At 42.0% G+C, this 20,165-nt stretch overlaps 1 protein-coding gene across 1 annotated transcript in view; it reads right to left on the bottom strand.

The window, feature by feature from the left end:
- The window catches only part of LOC139377121 (1-phosphatidylinositol 4,5-bisphosphate phosphodiesterase epsilon-1-like), a 65,658-nt gene that overhangs the window by 25,673 nt on the left and 19,820 nt on the right, over nt 1–20,165 (bottom strand). Inside the window, exons 3-11 of the mRNA XM_071120144.1 lie at nt 14,583–14,896; nt 9,298–9,443; nt 8,007–8,247; nt 7,417–7,613; nt 4,796–5,408; nt 4,395–4,535; nt 4,175–4,292; nt 457–571; nt 91–213 (exon numbers count right to left, since the gene is read on the bottom strand). Of these exons, the coding sequence (XP_070976245.1) occupies nt 91–213; nt 457–571; nt 4,175–4,292; nt 4,395–4,535; nt 4,796–5,408; nt 7,417–7,613; nt 8,007–8,247; nt 9,298–9,443; nt 14,583–14,896 (2,008 nt within the window). The remainder of the gene's footprint in view (nt 1–90; nt 214–456; nt 572–4,174; nt 4,293–4,394; nt 4,536–4,795; nt 5,409–7,416; nt 7,614–8,006; nt 8,248–9,297; nt 9,444–14,582; nt 14,897–20,165) is intronic.

Genomic DNA, 20,165 nt, shown 5'->3' with positions numbered 1-20,165 from the left:
TTAAATCACTACCATAGACCTGTATATAGTTACTATCCCTATATAGACTGTATACGGTAAAGAGAGGAGCTCGGAAGTTGCATGGAGCACCTGAAAGACTTGAAGAGCTCGACGAACTCGATGAAGCTCATGGTGCTGTCAGAGCTCATGAGGTCCTGGAAGCCCTTGAAGTAGCCCTTCCCTAGGCCGTGCCAGCTCTTGCTGCTCCATGCACTACGCAGGGACACGAGGAGAGGGATTGGTGACTGTTCCAACTTAAAAACACTAGATTTTAAAAATGATATTTTATATTGTAGATTATGAGTAAATAAAGTGCTTGGTACAAGGTTCACGGTATGAGTAGGTTTAAATGTAAGTATTTGATACTAGGTTTACAGATTAATTATAAACCATGGAGTGATAGATAGGCAGTGTTTACCATTAGGAACAGGTCTGGGGTCAGGTTTTGGGTCTTACCCTGGCTGGGCCTTGGTGCTGCCTGAGAGGATGGGGGAGGAAGCCAGGGAGCCAGAGGTCAGGGAACCAGGGCTCTTGCAGCACGGTGGGGGGAGGGGTCCAGGGAAGCCGTCCTCTATGGAATCAATAAAGTACAGAGTTACACACACACACACAGTATAAATGGTCAAACACAGCGAACTAGAGCATTCCAAAAGAAACTAAATCTGACACCATTTAATATCTCAAATATTCCCATTTTTGTATCCCTCCCTATAAAACATAAGCAAGGATGGTACAGTCGTGGACAAAAGTTGAGAATGACACAAATATTAATTTCCACAAAGTTTGCTGCTTCAGTGTCTTTAGATATTTTTGTCAGATGTTACTATGGAATAGTGAAGTATAATTACAAGCTTTTCATAAGTGTCAAAGGCTTTTATTGACAATTATATGAAGTTGATGCAAAGAGTCAATATATGCAGTGTTGACCCTTCTTTTTCAAGACCTCTGCAATCCGCCCTGGCATGCTGTCAATTAACTTCTGGGCCACATCCAGACTGATGGCAGCCTATTCTTGCATAATCGGTGCTTGGAGTTTGTCAGAATTTGTGGGTTTTTGTTTGTCCACCCACCTCTTGAGGATTGACCACAAGTTCTCAATGGGATTAAGGTCTGGGGAGTTTCCTGGCCATGGACTCAAAATATCGATGTTTTGTTCCGAGCCACGTAGTTATCACTTTTGCCTTATGGCAAGGTGCTCAATCATGCTGGAAAAGGCATTGTTCGTCACCAAACTGCTCCTGGATGGTTGGGAGAAGTTGCTCTCTGAGGATGTGTTGGTGCCATTCTTTATTCATGGCTGTGTTCTTAGGCAAAATTGTGAGTGAGCCCACTCCCTTGGCTGAGAAGCAAACCCACACATGAATGGTCTCAGGATGCTTTACTGTTGGCATGACACAGGACTGATGGTAGCGCTCACCTTGTCTTCTCCGGACAAGCTTTTTTCCGGATGCCCCAAACAATCGGAAAGGGGATTCAGAGAAAATGACTTTACCCCAGTCCTCAGCAGTCCAAACCCTGTACCTTTTGCAGAATATCAGTCTGTCCCTGATGGTTTTCCTGGAGAGAAGTGGCTTCTCACATGGAGTAAACAATAAACAAGCCAATAACACAATAAACAAATCAATGACACAGTCGAAAAAAGAAAGTCTATATACAGTGTGTGCAAAAGGCATGAGGAGGAAGGCAATAAATAGGCCACAGGAGTGAATAGTTACAATTTAGCAGATTAACACTGGAGTGATAAATGAGCAGATGATGATGTGCAAGTAGAGATATTGGTGTGCAAAAGAGCAGAAAAGTAAATAAAAAAAATGTAAGTATGGGGATGAGGTAGATAGTCCATCTGTAAATAGCCCACCCAATCTATGTACAGCTGCAGCGATCGGTTAGCTGCTCAGATAGTTGATGTTTAAATTTGGTGAGGGAAATAAAAGTCTTCTTTTTTTTTGCAATTCGTTCCAGTCACTGGCAGCAGAGAACTGGAAGGAAAGGTGGCCAAATGAGGTGTTGGCTTTGGGGATGATCAGTGAGATATACCTGCTGGAATGTGTGCTACGGGTGGGTGTTATCGTGACCGGTGAACTGAGATAAGGTGGAGCTTTACCTAGCATAGACTTATAGATGTCTCTGAATAATTGTGAGATATCGTGTAATAAACCTAATCTAAATCTAGTGATGAATGTGGCAATTGTGCAAGTTGAGACTAAACTGCTTGATGTAAACCTAGATTGTAAACTGACATGGTCAAAACATATCGATTCAACGGTTGCCAAGACGGGGAAAGGTCGGTACTCGACAAAGCACTGCTGTGCTTTCTTTACATCACAATCGACCTAGAGGCCCTAATCGTTCTACAGGCCCTAGTTTAATTACTTCTAGACTGCTGCCCAGTTCTTTGGTCAAGTACTGCAAAGAACAACATTAGTAAATTAAAGTTGGTGCCCAGATCAGAGCAGCACGGGTGTGGGTTCTACTAAACTGATATATGGAATTGTTTTAAGATGGTCATACCAAGGATCATTTAGCCATTTGATTTGGAATTTTAGGTATAAAAAAAACATTTGCTTGAGTTGCTAGAAATCTGAATGCATTTCCAGTGTTAATGTAATGATACTTTCCTGTAGATATACTGTCTCACATTCCTACCACCAAAAGGGCCAACTGGTAAAGTATGTTAAAAAATCATTTTATTCAACATTCTGGCTTGTAGAGGTCGTGAGGGTAAACTTTCCTGATTCAAAACGCTCATTTCTGCCCGACATAGAATTCTATGCAATTCAACGTTGGGCTTCCCGAGTGGCGCAGCGATCTAAGGCACTGCATCTTAGTGCTAGAGGAGTCACTACAGACCCTGGTTTGATTCCAGGCTGTATTACAACTGGCCGTGATTGGGAGTCTCATATGGCGGCGCACAATTGGCCTAGCGTTGTCCGGATTAGGGTTTGGCTAGGGTAGGCCGTCATTGTATACCCTACTCTACTAATACCCTACTCAACAAATTGGATGCAGTCTATCACAGTGCAATCCGTTTTGTCACCAAAGCCCCATATACTACCCACCATTGCGACCTGTACGCTCTCGTTGGCTGGCCCTCGCTTCATACTCGTCGCCAAACCCACTGGCTCCATGTCATCTACAAGACCCTGCTAGGTAAAGTCCCCTCTTATCTCAGCTCGCTGGTCACCATAGCATCTCCCACCTGTAGCACACGCTCCAGCAGGTATATCTCTCTAGTCACCCCCAAAACCAATTCTTTCTTTGGCCGCCTCTCTTTCCAGTTCTCTGCTGCCAATGACTGGAACGAACTACAAAAATCTCTGAAACTGGAAACACTTATCTCCCTCACTAGCTTTAAGCACCAACTGTCAGAGCAGCTCACAGATTACTGCACCTGTACATAGCCCACCTATAATTTAGCCCTAACAACTACCTCTTTCCAAACTGTATTTAATTTATTTATTTTGCTCCTTTGCACCCCATTATTTTTATTTCTACTTTGCACATTCTTCCATTGCAAAACTACCATTCCAGTGTTTTACTTGCTATATTGTATTTACCTTGCCACCATGGCCTTTTTTGCCTTTACCTCCCTTCTCACCTCATTTGCTCACATTGTATATAGACTTGTTTATACTGTATTATTGACTGTATGTTTGTTTTACTCCATGTGTAACTCTGTGTCGTTGTATCTGTCGAACTGCTTTGCTTTATCTTGGCCAGGTCGCAATTGTAAATGAGAACTTGTTCTCAACTTGCCTACCTGGTTAAATAAAGGTAAAATAAATAAAATAAAAAATAAATTGTGAATAAGAATTTATTCTTAACTGACTTGCTAGTTAAATAAAGGTTAAATAAAAAATAAATTCCAGGCAATAGTTAGCCCCGAAGGTAGCCTGCCACGGAGCAGGTTAGATCTGAAGGATCCGCTGCCATAGAAATGTACCTGGCTAAAAGTTTAGCCACTTCCGTGGTACTGGTTATCCCAAGTTGACCTCAGAGTTGACCAAAGTTACCTCGCTAACTCCTCAAACTACATTAGTACTATAGGGCCTTAGTCTTTGTTAGCGATATCGACGTATTGAAACAGCCAAACTGTCTGTTCAATAAGTACATGAACATGTTGTCTTGGAAACAGCTAATGGGGATCCTAATAAAATACTAATAGACAGGTTACCTAACTCTTCCTGGGGCACGCTGTCATATAGCTCCGGCCCGTTTCTGCACAGGGTGTCCTTGCAGCTCTTGGTTTTACGTTGGCTCGTCTCGTCATCGGTAGCATCCCCGCTGTATTTCTGTGTGATTTATGAAACACACTGTCAATGACACAAACTTAGAAAAATGTAAGACTATATTCCTCAAACTAAGACTATTTAAAAATATATTTTTATCCTAACCCTGACGAGAGCATTCTTCTTCTTCTTGGTGGTGGAGCTGTTCTTCTGCGTGCTGGGCTTCTCTGTGCCCATGTTCCAGCACCGTCCCCCAAACAGCTTGATGGCCTGAGCTAGGGTGGGACCCTCAAACCTGCCCTCCTCCTATTGTGGATGGGAGACAACAAACACACCACACAGCAGTGAGGAGATTGCTCACTCAAGGCTTATTGGCATTAAGTGAGTCAAAATGATCTTCCTTGCATCTGTGCTCATGTTAGAGGCACACTGTTTCCCTTTTGAGTATTGATTCACAGGACATTAGACAAAACAAATGAATTCTACATACTTGTATATTCTAGACTGAGTCAATATACTTGCCATTCCATATTATCCACTACAATCTAAATTAAGTTGTTTTTTACCCAATAGAGGTGGATGTACTGCCTCCTGAGCCAGTGCAGCCTCTTATCTGGGAACTTCTTCAGCTTCCTCATGGCGTTGACCAGCTCCACCAGGCCCTCATACAGTATGCTGGCTGTGTGCCTGGGGGCCACAAAGTGCAGTAGCCTGTTGTCTGTAGTATGGAGCCCGTAGAGCAGACTGACCCCGTTCTCCTCGGCCCTCATGGTGTTACACAGCTTGTTCTGCAGACACACAGCGAACATGTCCACCCCCTGGTGACCCATGAACACAGCCTTGACCACAGAGATGTCCAGCAGGCCCTCCGCCAGGCCGCTCACAACGGGTTGACCCAGGCCTGGGGGATCTGTGGGGGGACTGCCGCTCTGGGGATTAGCCCAGGTCAGAAAGCAGTTGTCGGGCTGCAGGCGGAGGAAGCAGCGAGCGGTGAGGTGGCTCTCCTGGTCATAGTGGATGACGGTGGATCCCTGCAGGAGGAACTGGTGGATGTCAGGCTGGAGGGAGAGCACGTACCAGGGGATGAGCTCTGTGCCGTGGCTAAAGGCCCGGTGGGTCTCCTCGGTTCCCTGGAATGCCACCTCTTTAGCCTGCTCAGACAGGTCGCCCTCCACAAACCTGATGGGAGAATGAAGTATTGGGAGGACGTGAAATAGAGAAGCAGAACATCAAACAATAGATATTTGTAGAAGAGTTAATAGTTGTCAACACTTCAATCTTCTGTCTCTTCTGTAGGACAGAGGAAATTGTCTCATCACCACCTTCTATTCAATGAGTGTAACACATCCCAGCCATGTTATCTTCCTAAAGAATATCACTTTGAGGATAGCAAATCCATTGAATGCAACAGTCTCAAAACAGTTCAACTGTATTTAAAACATTTAGCACAGTTGAACAAGCATAAAAAAGCACCATGCAATTGTAATAGCAAATTCTACTCATACAATTAAAGCAAAGTCAGTTAGTGGGAAACCTCTAAAAAAACGGCAGTCTAATACCTTACAAGACATGGTTCGAATCAGACCTGCTCCTGAAAGAGCTACGGTGACGGGAGGAAGAACAGAGAGAAAAAGTCCGGAAGTGTCTAGCTACAAATTGTAAAACAGAAGAGTAAAAGAAGGATGACGGCTGTCACATTTGCCCTCATCTTCCCTCCAATCAGCCTTGTTGAGAGAACTTCCACAGAAATCCATTGACTGGATCCAGAGGCCCCCTGGAGGTCATAAATCAGAGGCCTTTTCCACCCAGAGGACAAACCGATCTCCCATTAGGGTCAGGAAACTACACTGAACAAAAATATACAGTGCATTAGGAAAGTATTCAGACCACTTGACTTTTACAGCCTTACTCTAAAATGGATTAAACTGTTTCCCCCCCTCAATCTACACACAATACCCCACGATGACAAAGCAAAAACAGGTTTAGAAATGTTTGAAAATTTAGGAGAAAAAACCCCAGAAATATCACAATTACATACGTATTCAGACCCTTTACTCAAGCTTGGCACACCTGCACCTTTGGCAGAGATTACAGTCTCAGGTCTTCTTGGGTATGATGCCACAAGCTTGGCACAACTGTATTTGGGGAGTTTCTCACATTCTTCTCCGCAGATCCTCTAAAGCTATGTCAGGTTGGATGTGGAGCATCGCAGCACAGACAATAAAAGGCCACTTAAATGTGCCATTTTGTCACAACAAAATGCCACAGATGCCTCAAGATTTGAGGGAGAATACAATTGGCATTCTGACTGCAGGTATATCCACCAGACCTGTTGCCAGAGAATTTCATGTTAATTTCTGTACCATAAGCTGCCTCCAACGTCGTTTTGGAGAATTTGGCAGTACTTCCCACCGGTCTCACAACCTCAGACCACGTGTATGGCATTGTATGGTCAAGTGGTTTCCTGATGTCAACGTTGTGAACAGAAAGCCCCATGATGGCGGTGGGGTTACAGTATGGGCAGGCATAAGCTACAGAATGAACACAACTGCATTTTATCAATGGCAATTTTAATGTACAGAAGCACCTTTAAGAAATCCTGAGGCCCATTGTTGTGCCAGTCATCCTCCCCAATCACCTCATGTTTCAGCATGATAATGCATGGCCCCATGTCGCAAAGATCTGTACATAATTCCTGGATCCAGCAACTTCGCACAGGCATTGAAGAGAAGTGGGACAACATTCCACAGGCCACAATCAACAGACCGATCAATTCTATACGAAGGAGATGCGTCACGCTGCATGAGGCAAACGTTGTTCACACCGGTTTTCTGATCCTCACACTTACCTTAAAAAAAAAAAAAAAGATGAATATCTGTATTCCCAGTCATGTGAAATCCATACATTAGAGCCTAATGAATTTATTGAAATTGACTCAAATAATTCACATCAGCAACACTCACAGTCCCCAGATAACCTGACATTAAATATGCAGTAGAGTGGTGTCATCAAGTAGAGGGAAAGACTAGATGAAGGCCATCACAGTATAATGGCGAGAGGAATGGATGGACTCTATTCTTCCTTACACTTTAAGATTAGCCCAGATCTTAGGTCAGTTTTGTGTTTTCCCCCTACAGGTCAAGGTTAGGATTTGGGGATCAGAGCCTTCCTGATCCTGGTCACTTACTGGTTCCTGTCCATGAAATAGTTCCTGTGAAAGGTGAAGCCTTTGTGGTGGCCCCATTTCTCTGTCTCCAGACTGCGGTTGCAGGAGCGGATGATCTGCAGGATGTTACTGACCGTGGCCTCCTTCACGTGGCTGTGCAGTCCGTCTGGCCCCGCCCTCTGCAGGAAGTGCTCCTGCCCGCCGTAGTCCGTCACAAACTACACAAAGAGAAACACAGTGAACCGGTTACTGTAGTAATAACTGTTACTACACAGGTATAACAGCAATTAAATGTAAAGTGTACATAGCCAAACTGTTTATATACGCAAACTGCTTGTTTCGGAAAAGCCAGCAAAGTATTCAGACCCATATACCTTTTTTCACATTGTTACGTTACAGCCTTATTCTAAAATTGATTAAAAACATATTTTTTTTATCAATACACACACACGCCAACACACGCCAACACACACACACAAAATCAATGACAAAGCGAAAACAGGATCCGGAAGAGCCATCAAAGCGGTGTTCAAAGCTTTAGGGTGATAGCAGGTGTTGTCAGTACACCTAGCTTTATTCAGCCACTCTGCTACAAGCCTGGCCCACTTTACCTCTGGCAAGTCATGCGGTGAGTGGCGCAGGCTGATAATGCTGGCTGCTCCATCCAACGCGTCACTCAGCTCTTTGAGGAAGACGCCACAGAAGGGCACCACCTTGCACCCTGGGATGTTAAGTGCCACCTTCCTGTACTCGGACAAAGACTTGTGCTGCGCCATGGCATCTTTCAGGCTGCGCATGGTCTCAATGTCTGACTGGTCCATGAACTGCCACATCTTCAGCACTTTACGAGACCTGGAGCAGAGAATAATTCCATATTGATCTAACCACATCTTAACTTCTCTGGGATATGTGGGACGCTAGTGAAATTGCCAGTGAAATTGCTAATTATGTTAAGTCAGCACCTAGCCACAGAAAAACATACAGCCATTTTCCAACCAAGGAGATGTGTCACAAAACTCAGAAATAGCGTTATAAATATTCACTTACCTTTGATGATCTTCATCGGAATGCACTCCCAGGAATCCCAGTTCCACAATAAATGTTTGATTTATTCAATAAAGTCCATCATTTATGTCCAAATACCTCCTTTTTGTTCACGCTTTTAGTTCACAAATCCAAACTCACGAGGCGCGGGCAAGTCCAGACGAAAAGTCAAAAAAGTTTTATTACAGTTCGTAGAAACATGTCAAACAATGTATAGAATCAATCTTTAGGATGTTTTTATCATAAATCTTCTCTAATGTCAACCAGACAATTCCTTTGTCTGAACGCAGCTTCCGCTCACGGCCGCGCGCATAATTTAGCTCATGGCATTCTGCAAGACACCTGACTCAAACAGCTCTCATTCTCTCCCCCTTCCCAGTTGAAGCCTGAAACAAGGTTCTAAAAACTGTTGACATCTAGTGGAAGCCTTAGGAAGTGCAATATGACCCCATGTATACTTGATAGGCAAAAACTACAAACCTCAGATTTCCCACTTCCTGGTTGGATTTTTTCTCAGGTTTTTGCCTGCCATATGAGTTCTGTTATACTCACAGACATCATTCAAACAGTTTTAGAAACTTCAGTGTTTTCTATCCAAATATACTAATGAGATGCATATTCAAGTTTTTGGGCCTGAGTAGCAGGCAGTTTACTCTGGGCACCTTACCTTATCCAAGCTACTCAATACTGCCCCCCAATACCAAAGAAGTTAACTACATTGTTTTTGTACATTGTAGAAGACACAGAAAGACGTTCAATAGCTGCGTTCTGAATATGACAATTTACAGATACTGTAGGAAGACTAAGCTAGATGTGTAATAAATGTATTTGTACTATAGTGTTGTCAGTCATACATACCGTAGTCCAGCCAGGAACTCCATGACAGCGTTGTAGTTGCCCATGTTCCAGCAGCACTTGGCTACATGGACCAGGTAGGAGAACATCTCTCTCTTCTTCTCCATGGTACCCGCAGTCAGGATTAACCAGGTCACCCACAAGCTCACCTATTAGATGCAGCAAATCTCAGTAAGAACATGGACCCCCAAGCTCACCTCTGGAGCACCTCGGTGTTAAAACAGACTACTTCATGACCTGCCAATGATCTGTAAAAGCCAGGCTGCACTTCAAGTCCCTACATAGTGCACTACCTTTATTAGGGTCCATAGGGCTCTAGTCTAATGTAGTGCACTATATGGGGAATAAGGTGCCATTTTGGACATAACCCTAGAGTGAAAGACCAAGGACGAGGACTAGTGTTTCTCACTGCACAGGTTAATGTTCTACACAGCATGATTTATGATGAACCAAGGTGAACTCATTGAAACGGAAATAAGCCTAAATTCAACCCAGGTTTCGCTGTCACCATCTCCAACCAAATACAAAAATATGCTGGTAGTTGGCACCACAACAAGTCATGAAACTCCTGATTGCACCAGGTCTTGTTTGTTTCACTGGCACATAAATCCAACACAATAGTAGGCCTAAGGCAAAAGCTATATCGGCTTTATCCAAGTGCTGGCAGAAACCGTGGCCTGGACATAAGTTGGCGCAAATATTTGCCAGCTGTCATGTTGTAGCTAACCCCCCCCCCCCCCCCCCCCCCCACCCCCTGAAACAATGATGGTTAGATAAACAGTTCCACAGGCAGGGCCCTGATTAGGGGTGTAATGGTACATGTATATGTGACATTCTGTACAGGGACCTCAGTTTACAATAAAAATATATTTCCAACAAAAACACTAGGTCTGCATTGCAGTCCTATGCCTAGAGTAAATAAACATGGCAGGCTATTCCATTCAACTAGAGCTCACGTGCACCTCATCAACAAAATCGAAACACTAATTGCCGCATTTCAAACTTATTTATTTATTCCTGAGGTAAGATTATGGTCAGTGTACATTTAGATAATTTGTTTTCTTGATTAAAATGGGGCAAATCGGGAACGTGAAAATGGCTTGTTTATTTGTTTTTGAATAGAAAAAAAAAAAAGGATGGGGCTAAATGCGGAATGCCTGTCATTGGTTAACCCTTTGACACATACGATCACATATGTGTGATCATTGTTGAGAGGTCCCTGCAGCGTACCATCACAAATAAGTGATTGGAACAGTATCAACAGAACGTATGATGCAACAAAACGCATCTAAACAGCATTGCTGTCTGAAAAGCATCCAAACAATGTTTTTGTACTGATGGGAGATAAGTCTTCAGAACTTTATTGCACCTTTTATTGTAAAAGATAAACGCAAACTTTATCATCCAAACATCACACGGAACACATCCAAACTCATTCCATAAACCAGTCTAAATAACATGTTACGCTGACAAAAAAACAAAACATGGGTTAGCAACGTAGCATCTAGACTAGTTTACAATGTACCACATCTCTGGTGAGCACAAGGGATGAATAATAATAATGTTTAGAAAAGAGATGTGCATCAGCTAAGCTGACAGCAGCTAAATTCTTTATGATGGCAGCCATGTTTGTTAATGTTAGACAAGCAAAAACTCCCTGATCACAGAATGCCATTCACTATAAGACGCAAATATACAAAGTCAAAGATGGCTGTCCCATTGCCTGAAAAATCTTTACTTAGTTTAGCCACTTTCCAGCATATTAAAATCTTCAATGTACTTGTTACAGTGCATACAAGAACCGGAGCAAATCACTTGACAAGTTGTTAACCGTTTTTGACAAATCACAAGGAAAATATAAATGTTATCACCTCACAGATCATCACACCAAATACAAGCCTACTGCCTAGCCTAACTGCAGCATGAAAGCTAAACAGGGATGAAACCATTTTAGGGGGGTTTTCAATTCCATGTGTGGTAAAAAAATGGGGGAAGGCATCGAGGGGGGATATGATGCAGGAAATATTACGATGGGGGATTTATGAATAAATTGGGGGGGGGCAAACAAAAGTTAAATAAAAATAAAACCCCTGGAAAGGAGGGTCTGAGCTGGCAACCCTTAGGTACCACAGTTACAATCTGATGCCGGAAAAAAACGAGCTCTGACTGGTAAAAATATTTTTGATCCCTCAACAAAATGCAAATTAATTACTTAAAAATCATACAATGTGATTTACTGGATTTTTGTTTTAGATTCCGTCTCTCACAGTTGAAGTGTACCTATGATAAAAATTACAGACCTGTACATGCTTTGTAAGTCGGAAAACCTGCAAAATCCACAGTGTATAAAATCCACAGTGTATAAAATACTAAAGTATTTAGTCAGCCACCAATTGTGCAAGTTCTCCCATTTAAAAAGATGAGGCCTGTAATTTTCATCATAGGTACACTTCAACTATGACAGACAAAATGAGAGACAAAAAATCCAGAAAATCACATTGTAGGCAACATGAAGTCCTATGAGTGTCATCTGATGAAGATCAAAGGTTAGTGATGAATTTTATCTCTATTTCTGCTTTTTGTGACTCTTCTCTTTGGCTGGAAAAATGGCTGTGTTTTTCTGTGACTAGGTGCTGACCTAACATAATCGTTTGGTGTGCTTTCGTCGTAAAGCCTTTTTGAAATCGGACACAAGAAGTTTCTTTAAAATGGTGTAAAACACTTGTATGTTTGAGGAATTTTAATTATGGGATTTCTGTTGTTTTGAATTTGATGCCCTGCAATTTCACTGGCTGTTGTCGAGGTGTGACGCTACCGTCCCACTTGTGCCAGAGAGGTTAAAACACATTTAGCATCTCCTGACTTCCAGACATGATACCACTGATGCAGACCTTTGGAACACCTACATTTAAAAAAAAAGTATATTAAATAATATATAATTAATTAATATAATAAATAATATAGCCTACACCATCACAATAAATCCATTATTGATTTTAGACAGTTCTAAAGAAACATGATATGAAGAAAAAAAGGTAGTCTATTTCAGAAGAACAGAATAGCATACTCTGCGTTGTACTAATGTTAGGCCCTGATCTGGCTATGCCATATGGCTGTGGGCTACACTAGTTCATTTAGCAAACAAAATGATCTTTGAATTCCGTGGCATTATTTTACAGTATGAAGAATACAATTGAAAATAGCTGAATAAAATATAACGAATATTTTCTCCAAACGTTTGAGGCAGTGCACACATGCGGCTATTCTATGTTGAGCAGTTAACAAAGAAACAGGTACACCTATGCTTAATTTTGCGTTATGTAACTTTAGATGTGATACAAATGTTGGACTATTTGTTTAGATTTGTAATACATTCTAAGGCTGCATGATGCGACTAATGATGATTTGAAAAAAGGAGCATGAAAGCCATTAGCTCTGCTTAGTTTTTTGCACAAGTACTATTGGGAAAATCTATCATCCTGAGCAAGCACTTCTCCCACATGGTGACCTCGGATGTCACCTACTAAGGAAATGGCGTCTAACAGCATTTGCAACATTTAAACGCAACTAAACATTTATAAAAAGCAAACTACTAGTGTTTTTTTTAACCATCATTTGTTAACCAGCATGACAGCTGTACTTTTAGTTTATGGTTGACAAGTCCAAATCACATGAACGCATCCAACTGGTATTTATGGCTTCACAACTGGTAAATTCCCACCTCCTACAAAGTTACAAACGCAGCATCAGATCTGGATCAATGGCATTTTATTTTGCGGCTGTACCGAAACGGTACCCTAAAACTGCAATACGTACCAAACTGTGGGTTTGGAGAACCGGGGGTGCAGTTTGATTTCCTCCAGAGAAAACACTTCAGAGACACTAAATAAAGTTACAGCCCCATTACAGACATCACCCACCCATACATCCTCCTCCCTCGTTTCCAGGAACGACCGTCACTGAGAGGCGGTACCAAAGTGATAGAGAAGCGAAAACATTCCTCTTCTCCCTCTCCAAGTGTTTGCAGTACATGAGATAGCTGTAATGTCCGTTTGGATTCAAATAAGTTGTTTCTCAGCATTATAAACCGTTTTGCCGGTGGACTTGAAAGCACTGGTAGGCCAAGTAGATTAGAGGCAGGCACATACTTTGCAGAGCAGCTGATATTCTAGATATCGGTGGGAGGATGGGAGTTGTGCTAAGTCAGTATTATATGGTGGGAGATCGGTGGTGATCTAAAATAGGCTCTAGCTGTTATGTGGTGTCCCTTTGATAATAACACAGGGGTTGCATCAGAATGACAACCTATAATCGACTGGACTGAAAACCAAGCGGCACTTTGATTTATAGTACATCATATTGGCGTCATTTGATCAGTGAATAAAAACCTACACAAACTTGATTCATTTGTTGTGTGTGCTATTGCATTATTAGGGTTCAGTTTTCCCATGATGAAACTATTACATATTCAAGGTTGACAGAGAGTTATTACAAACTCACCATAGGAGCATATTGTGTTTGTCAGAAATAACCACTCCAGACAGCTACTACAGGCTCAAACGGTCCAATAACTTCCCCCAGTTTATCTGCTCCAGTTTGGGAAACTGGGACACAGCAGGTAACCCAGCACACAGTGAGTCCATCTCATCATGCTGTGGAGGTTGTCAGACTTATTCTCTATTGGGAAGAGTCACTAATTTGGTTCGAGCTCTGCCACATAACCAAAAATGGTCAGGATGCACATTTGGGGAATTAAATTTTTTACTCCCTCTGCTTTGTTCACTTAATGAAAGCCAGCTGATGTTAAGACATGCAACCTAAAGATGACATTTCCACTCCTCCGCTCAGTACTCCGTGCTTGGGACTGACCTCATTCCGATGTGGCAGATACGTTTTTCGTAGTTGTTAAATCTCAAAATCAATCAGCGTAGAGAGTAGCTCAAAGGGCTGAGTTTAGTGTAATCACCACAAGTATGAGAAAAACTGTCAGAATAAGATACACCATAGCATGAGGTGGTAAATTCTACCAAAAATTATAACTCTAACATTACTGTCAAGTGAGAACCTTGATAATCTAGTACAAGAGTGATCACCAATCTTGGTCCCGGAGAGCAACAATGTGCGCAGGCTTTTGTTCTAGCCCATCACTAACACACATGACCCAACTTCATTAACCATCAAGACCTTCATTATTTGAATCCCATCCATTAGATATTTAGGACAAGGATTGTTATTGACCACTCAAAGCATAGTAACATTAGCATATCCTCTCTACAATATAGTCTCACCTCATTGAATCGTGTGACCAGGTCCTCCACAGAGTTCCTCTGGGTCTGCGTGGGCAATGCCGGGCCCGACAGCGAGGCCTCGAGGCTGGGGTGCAGGTGCTTGCTACAGTCGGGGCTGCCCAGGTCCTTAGTGAGGAAGCAGAGGTAGTCCAGGGGTAAGATGCGTCGGTACAGCTGCCGCTCCTGCTCCGTCAGGATCCGAGCAATCTCCTCGGGGAACTGGATCAGGTGGCACAGCTCGGCCAGCTCCTTGCTGATGTCCATCATGTTGGGCGGAAGGGCGCTCGACACTGACATGCTGCACATCTGACGCCCTGAGAGACAGACAGATGTACATAGTCAACTAAAAATGTTAACTTCAATGTCAAGGTAATATTAAACATGGTGAGAAAGCTGAACACCACGGTCTTTCATAACAAACGTGTCTTAAACTCCGTAGTTCAGACATCAAACTTCAGTGCCCTCAGAATCACACATTTATAGTACCTACTGAAAGTCTACCGTTGCACAGTTCACATTCTGCTGCCTTAAATTTCAATCTAAAAAGGGATTCAATTGTGATTCATTCTCCATTGATCTACACATCTATTTGCAAAAGTAGTAGTTCTTGTGATTTAAGAATAACTTTCCCTGTAAGGTCCCTTTGGACCAATGAATGTCAAACAATGATTGAACCTCACACACCAATGAGCTTTAAAAAGCATGTCTAGAATACATTTTTAGACAGGCGTAGATCAGGGGAGATTAAGAAATAATTTGTTAACACTGAATATCCCTTTTAGTATGGTCCAGTATTGTAATTCCTCTATGGGTGGTGGGTTCCCACTTGGGCTACCGAGTGGCACAGTGGTCTAAGGCACTACATCTCAGTGCTAGAGGCGTCATTAGACACCCTGGTTCGAATCCTGATGTATCACAACCGGCCGTGATTGGGAGTCCCATAGGGCGGCGCACAATTGGCCCAGCATCGCCCGGGTTTGGCCGGTGTAATCCGTCATTGTCCCCCCCTGCGGGACGGTTGAGCTAACGTGCGCTAATGTGATTAGCATGAGGTTGTAAGTAACAAGAACATATCCCAGGACATAGACAAATCTGATATGGGCAGAAAGATTAACAAGAATTTAAGCTAACTGCAATGTCCAATTTACAGTAGCTGTTACAGTGAAATAATACCATGCTATTGTTGAGGAGAGTGCAGTTATGAACTTGAAAATGTATTAATAAACCAATTTGGCACATTCGGCCAGACTTGATACAACATTTTGAACAGAAATACAATGGTTCATTGGATCAGTCTAAAACTTGGCACGTGCACTGCTGCCATCTAGTGGCCAAAATCTAAACTGCGCCTAAACTGGAATAATGCATTGTGGCCTTTCTCCTGCATTTCAAAGATGGAGAAAAACAAAAGTTTTTTTTCTTTGCATCATATTTTACCATATATAATGTGTTATATTCTCCTCCTATATTCACATTTCCACAAACTTCAAAGTGTTTCCATTCAAATGTTATCAAGAATATGCATATCCTTGCTTTCGGTCCTGAGCTACAGGCAGTTAGATTTGGGCATGTAATTTTAGGTGAAAATTGAAAAAAAAGGGTTAACTGACTTGCCTAGTTAAATAAAGTTTAAATTGAACAAAAAAATCTAAAATCACCCAAACACCGCAAATATCTGGCCATCCTTCCGCACTGAGCTGGGAGGAGAAAAAAAAAATGGAAACTGCTCAGGGACATCACTACAAGGTTTAAGATGATTTTAAAAAGCCACTGAATTAATTGGCTGAGCTGATAAACTGTGCATGGATTAACATTGTATTCACTCCACATTACTGGCTTGTATGACAAAGTGAAAAGAAAGAAGTCTGTGTTAAAAAAAAACATTCCAAATCATCCATTCTGTTTGCAACAAGGCTGTTGAACAATACTACAAAACAAAATAGCAAATAAAAGTTTTTGGCCTAAATGTCAAACTTCAAATCGAATACAACTCAGAGTGAAACAGGGACTGGGGAATTTGTCAGAACAACAATAAATATGAGGGAGAAAAGCCCAGGTAAAAAGTTTAAGGAAAACCTGCCTCAGTCTTCTGAACACCTAACTCTGGGATATAGTTGTATTTTCCAGTGAGACAATTAAGGCCTACTGTACACAAATTCTAAGGGTCAATTGCCGCTTAGGCAGTTTTAACACCAGAAAAGTTGGTTCTGTGTATCATCGATATGAGTCAGAAACATTATAGTGTCATAATTGACAACAAGGGGTAAATTAGATTTCAAATCTAATGTTATTTGTCACATGACCTGAATACAACAGGTTAAGACCTTACCGTGAAATGTTTACTTAGAAGCCCTTAACCAACGTAGTTAAGAAAAATAAGGGTTAAGAAAAAGATTGACTAAATAAACGAAAGTAAAATTAAAATAACAATAAAATTCAAATAACAATAACAATAAAATTAAAATAACGAGGCTATATACAGGTTAGTCGAGGTAATATGTGCATGTACAGAGCATTAGGAAAGTGTTCAGACCACTTGACATTGAGCGTCGCTGCACAGCTATTTCAAGGCATCTTCAGAGATGTTCGATCGGGTTCACGTCCGGGCTCTGGCTGGGCCACTCAAGGACATTCAGAGACTTGTCCCGAAGCCACTCCTGCGTTGTTTTGGCTGTGTGCTTAGGGTCGTTGTTCTGTTTGAAGGTACACCTTTGACCCAGTATGAGGTCTTGAGCACTCTGGAGCAGGTTTTCGCCAAGGATCTCTCTGTACTTCACTCCATTCATCTTTCCCTTGATCCTGACTAGTCTCCCAGTCCCGGTCTCTGAAAAATATCCCCACAGCATGATGCTGCTACCACCATGCTTCACCGTAGGGATGGAGGCAGGTTTCCTCCAGACATTACGCTTTTTATTCAGGCCAAAGAGTTCAATCTTGGTTTCATATGTTTCTCATGTTTCTCATGTCTGAGAGTCCTTAGGTGCCTTTTGGCAAACTCCAAGCTGGCTGTCATGTGCCTTTTACTGAAGAGTGGCTTCCATCTGGCCACTCCACCATAAAGGCCTGATTGGTGGAGTGCTGCAGAGATGGGAGAATTTTCCAGAAGGACAACCATCTCCACAGAGGAACTCTGGAGCTCTGTCAGAGTGACCATCAGGTTCTTGATCACCTTCCCTGACCAAGGCCCTTCTCCTGATTGCTCAGTTTGGCCGGGCGGCCAGCTCTAGGAAGTGTCATTGTGGTTCCAAACTTCTCCATTTAAGAATAATGGAGGCCACTGTTCTTGGGGATGGTTAATGCTGTAGACATTTTTGGTACCCTTCCCCAGATCTGTGCCTCAACCCAATCCGGTCTTGGAACTCTACTGACAATTCCTTCGACCTCATGGCTTGGTTTTTGCTATGACATACACTCAACTGTGGGACCTTATATAGACAGGTGTGTGCCTTTCCAAATCATGTCCAATCAATTGAATTTACCACAGGTGGACTCCAATCAAGTTGTAGAAACATCAAAGGATGATCAATGGAAACAGGATGCACCTGAGCTCAATATCAGTGGATATTAAATTTAGAATTAGCGATCTAGGTAATGGGTTTAAGTTTCCACTGACTCAGATGGTGAATTAGCCCCAAATAAATTAGCCTATGATATTAGTGCACATAAAGATGTAGGCAAATTCATATCTATTGAACAAAGGAAAAATCTGAATTCTGGAGCCCTATTTTAACAATAAAATAACAATAACTGCCTATTTGTCAACATACAATTCATGTCAATCAATGGATTATATAATCAATCAATCAAATTTATTTTATATAGCCCTTCGTACATCGGCTGATATCTCAAAGTGCTGTACATAAACCCAGCCTAAAACCCCAAACAGCAAGCAATGCAGGTGTAGAAGCACGGCGGCTAGGAAAAACTCCCTAGAAAGGCCAAAACCTAGGAAGAAACCTAGAGAGGAACCAGGCCATGTGGGGTGGCCAGTCCTCTTCTGGCTGTGCCGGGTGGAGATTATAACAAAACATGGTCAAGATGTTCAAATGTTCATAAATGACCAGCATGGTCGAATAATAATAAGGCAGAATAGTTGAAACTGGAGCAGCAGCACAGTCAGGTGGACTGGGGACAGCAAGGAGTCATCATGTCAGGTATTCCTGACATAACACATCAAAATATCTTGAACCATGCATTCCTGCATGAACAGGTTAGATTAAACAATGCCTTTATCGAAAGCCATATCAGAAGTCTATTGACCCTCAATAAAAGCACTGAATGACTTTATAAAGATTACTATTTTTTCTATTGGGTGTGCGACGCAATTTTTTTGTGGGTGCTACCAAATAGTTTTCAAGCTTTCAATTACTGTAGCATGAACCATGGTATGATGAATCACCTGGATATTTACAGTATATTGACCCGAGCAGAGCACAGAACCTTGAACATGAAGTCTGACGTTACTCACCGCTGCTGTGATGACAATCAGGGCCGGATTAAGAAATTATAGCGACCTCCCCCACTGTTGAGTTAGATTATTAGGATACAGGTGCAATTTCGAAATGTAGTTGTGCATCAGCAGTTTCTCTTGTTATGTCAGTCACTGACAGTCACTCAATTAACCATGTCAGCAAAAAAATCTTTAGGCTAATTTACCAGTCTAGCCAGCTATCTAAACTTGTAGTAACCATGGCCGAACACTGACCAAGCATGCAGGGCATGTGCCCAGACGCCCTAACCTCCAGGGGCCCCCTTGATTTTCTTAGTCACTCTCACTCACATATCATTAACATGGCATAAATCATGGCAAAATGTGTAGAATCGCAGGTAATTACAGTGCCTTCAGAAAGTATTCACACCCCTTGAATTTTTCCCACATTTTGTTATTGTTACAGACCGAGTTTAAAATGGATTAGATATTTTGTTTTTCTTCCATTGGCCTACACACAATACCCCATAATGTCAAAGTGGCCTTTTTCTAAATGTTTACAAATTAATAAAAAAAGGAAAAGCTGAAATGTCTTGAACCAATAAGCATTCAACCCCTTTCTGATGGCAAGCCTAAAGGAGTAAAAACATGCTTAACAAGTCAAATAATAAGTTGCATGGATTCACTCTGTGTGCAATAATAGTGTTTAACATGGATTTTCTTGAATGACTACCTCATTTCTGTACCCCCACATCCAATTATGCGTAAGGTTCCTTCAGTCGAGCAGTGAATTTCAAACAGATTCAACCACAAAGACAAGGGAGGTTTTCAAATGCCTTGTAAAGGAAGGTCACCTATTAGAAGATTGGTAAAAAAATAAATAAAATAAAAAGCAGATACTGAATATCCCTTTGAGCATGGTGAAGTAATCAATTACACTTTGGATGGTGTATCAATACACCCAGTCACAAAGACACAGGCATCCTTCCTAACTCAGTTGCTGGAGAGGAAGGAAACCACTCAGGGATTTCACCATGAGGCCAATGGTGATTTTAAACAGTTACAGAGTTTAATGGCTGTGATAGAGGAGGAAACTGAGGATTTATCTCCACAATACTAACCTAAATGACAAAGTGAATATGAAGTCTACAAAC

The sequence above is a fragment of the Oncorhynchus clarkii genome, chromosome 20 (genome assembly GCF_045791955.1).
Source record: "Oncorhynchus clarkii lewisi isolate Uvic-CL-2024 chromosome 20, UVic_Ocla_1.0, whole genome shotgun sequence".
Taxonomy (NCBI): domain Eukaryota; kingdom Metazoa; phylum Chordata; class Actinopteri; order Salmoniformes; family Salmonidae; genus Oncorhynchus; species Oncorhynchus clarkii.
This window is presented reverse-complemented; position numbering and strand designations above follow the sequence as displayed.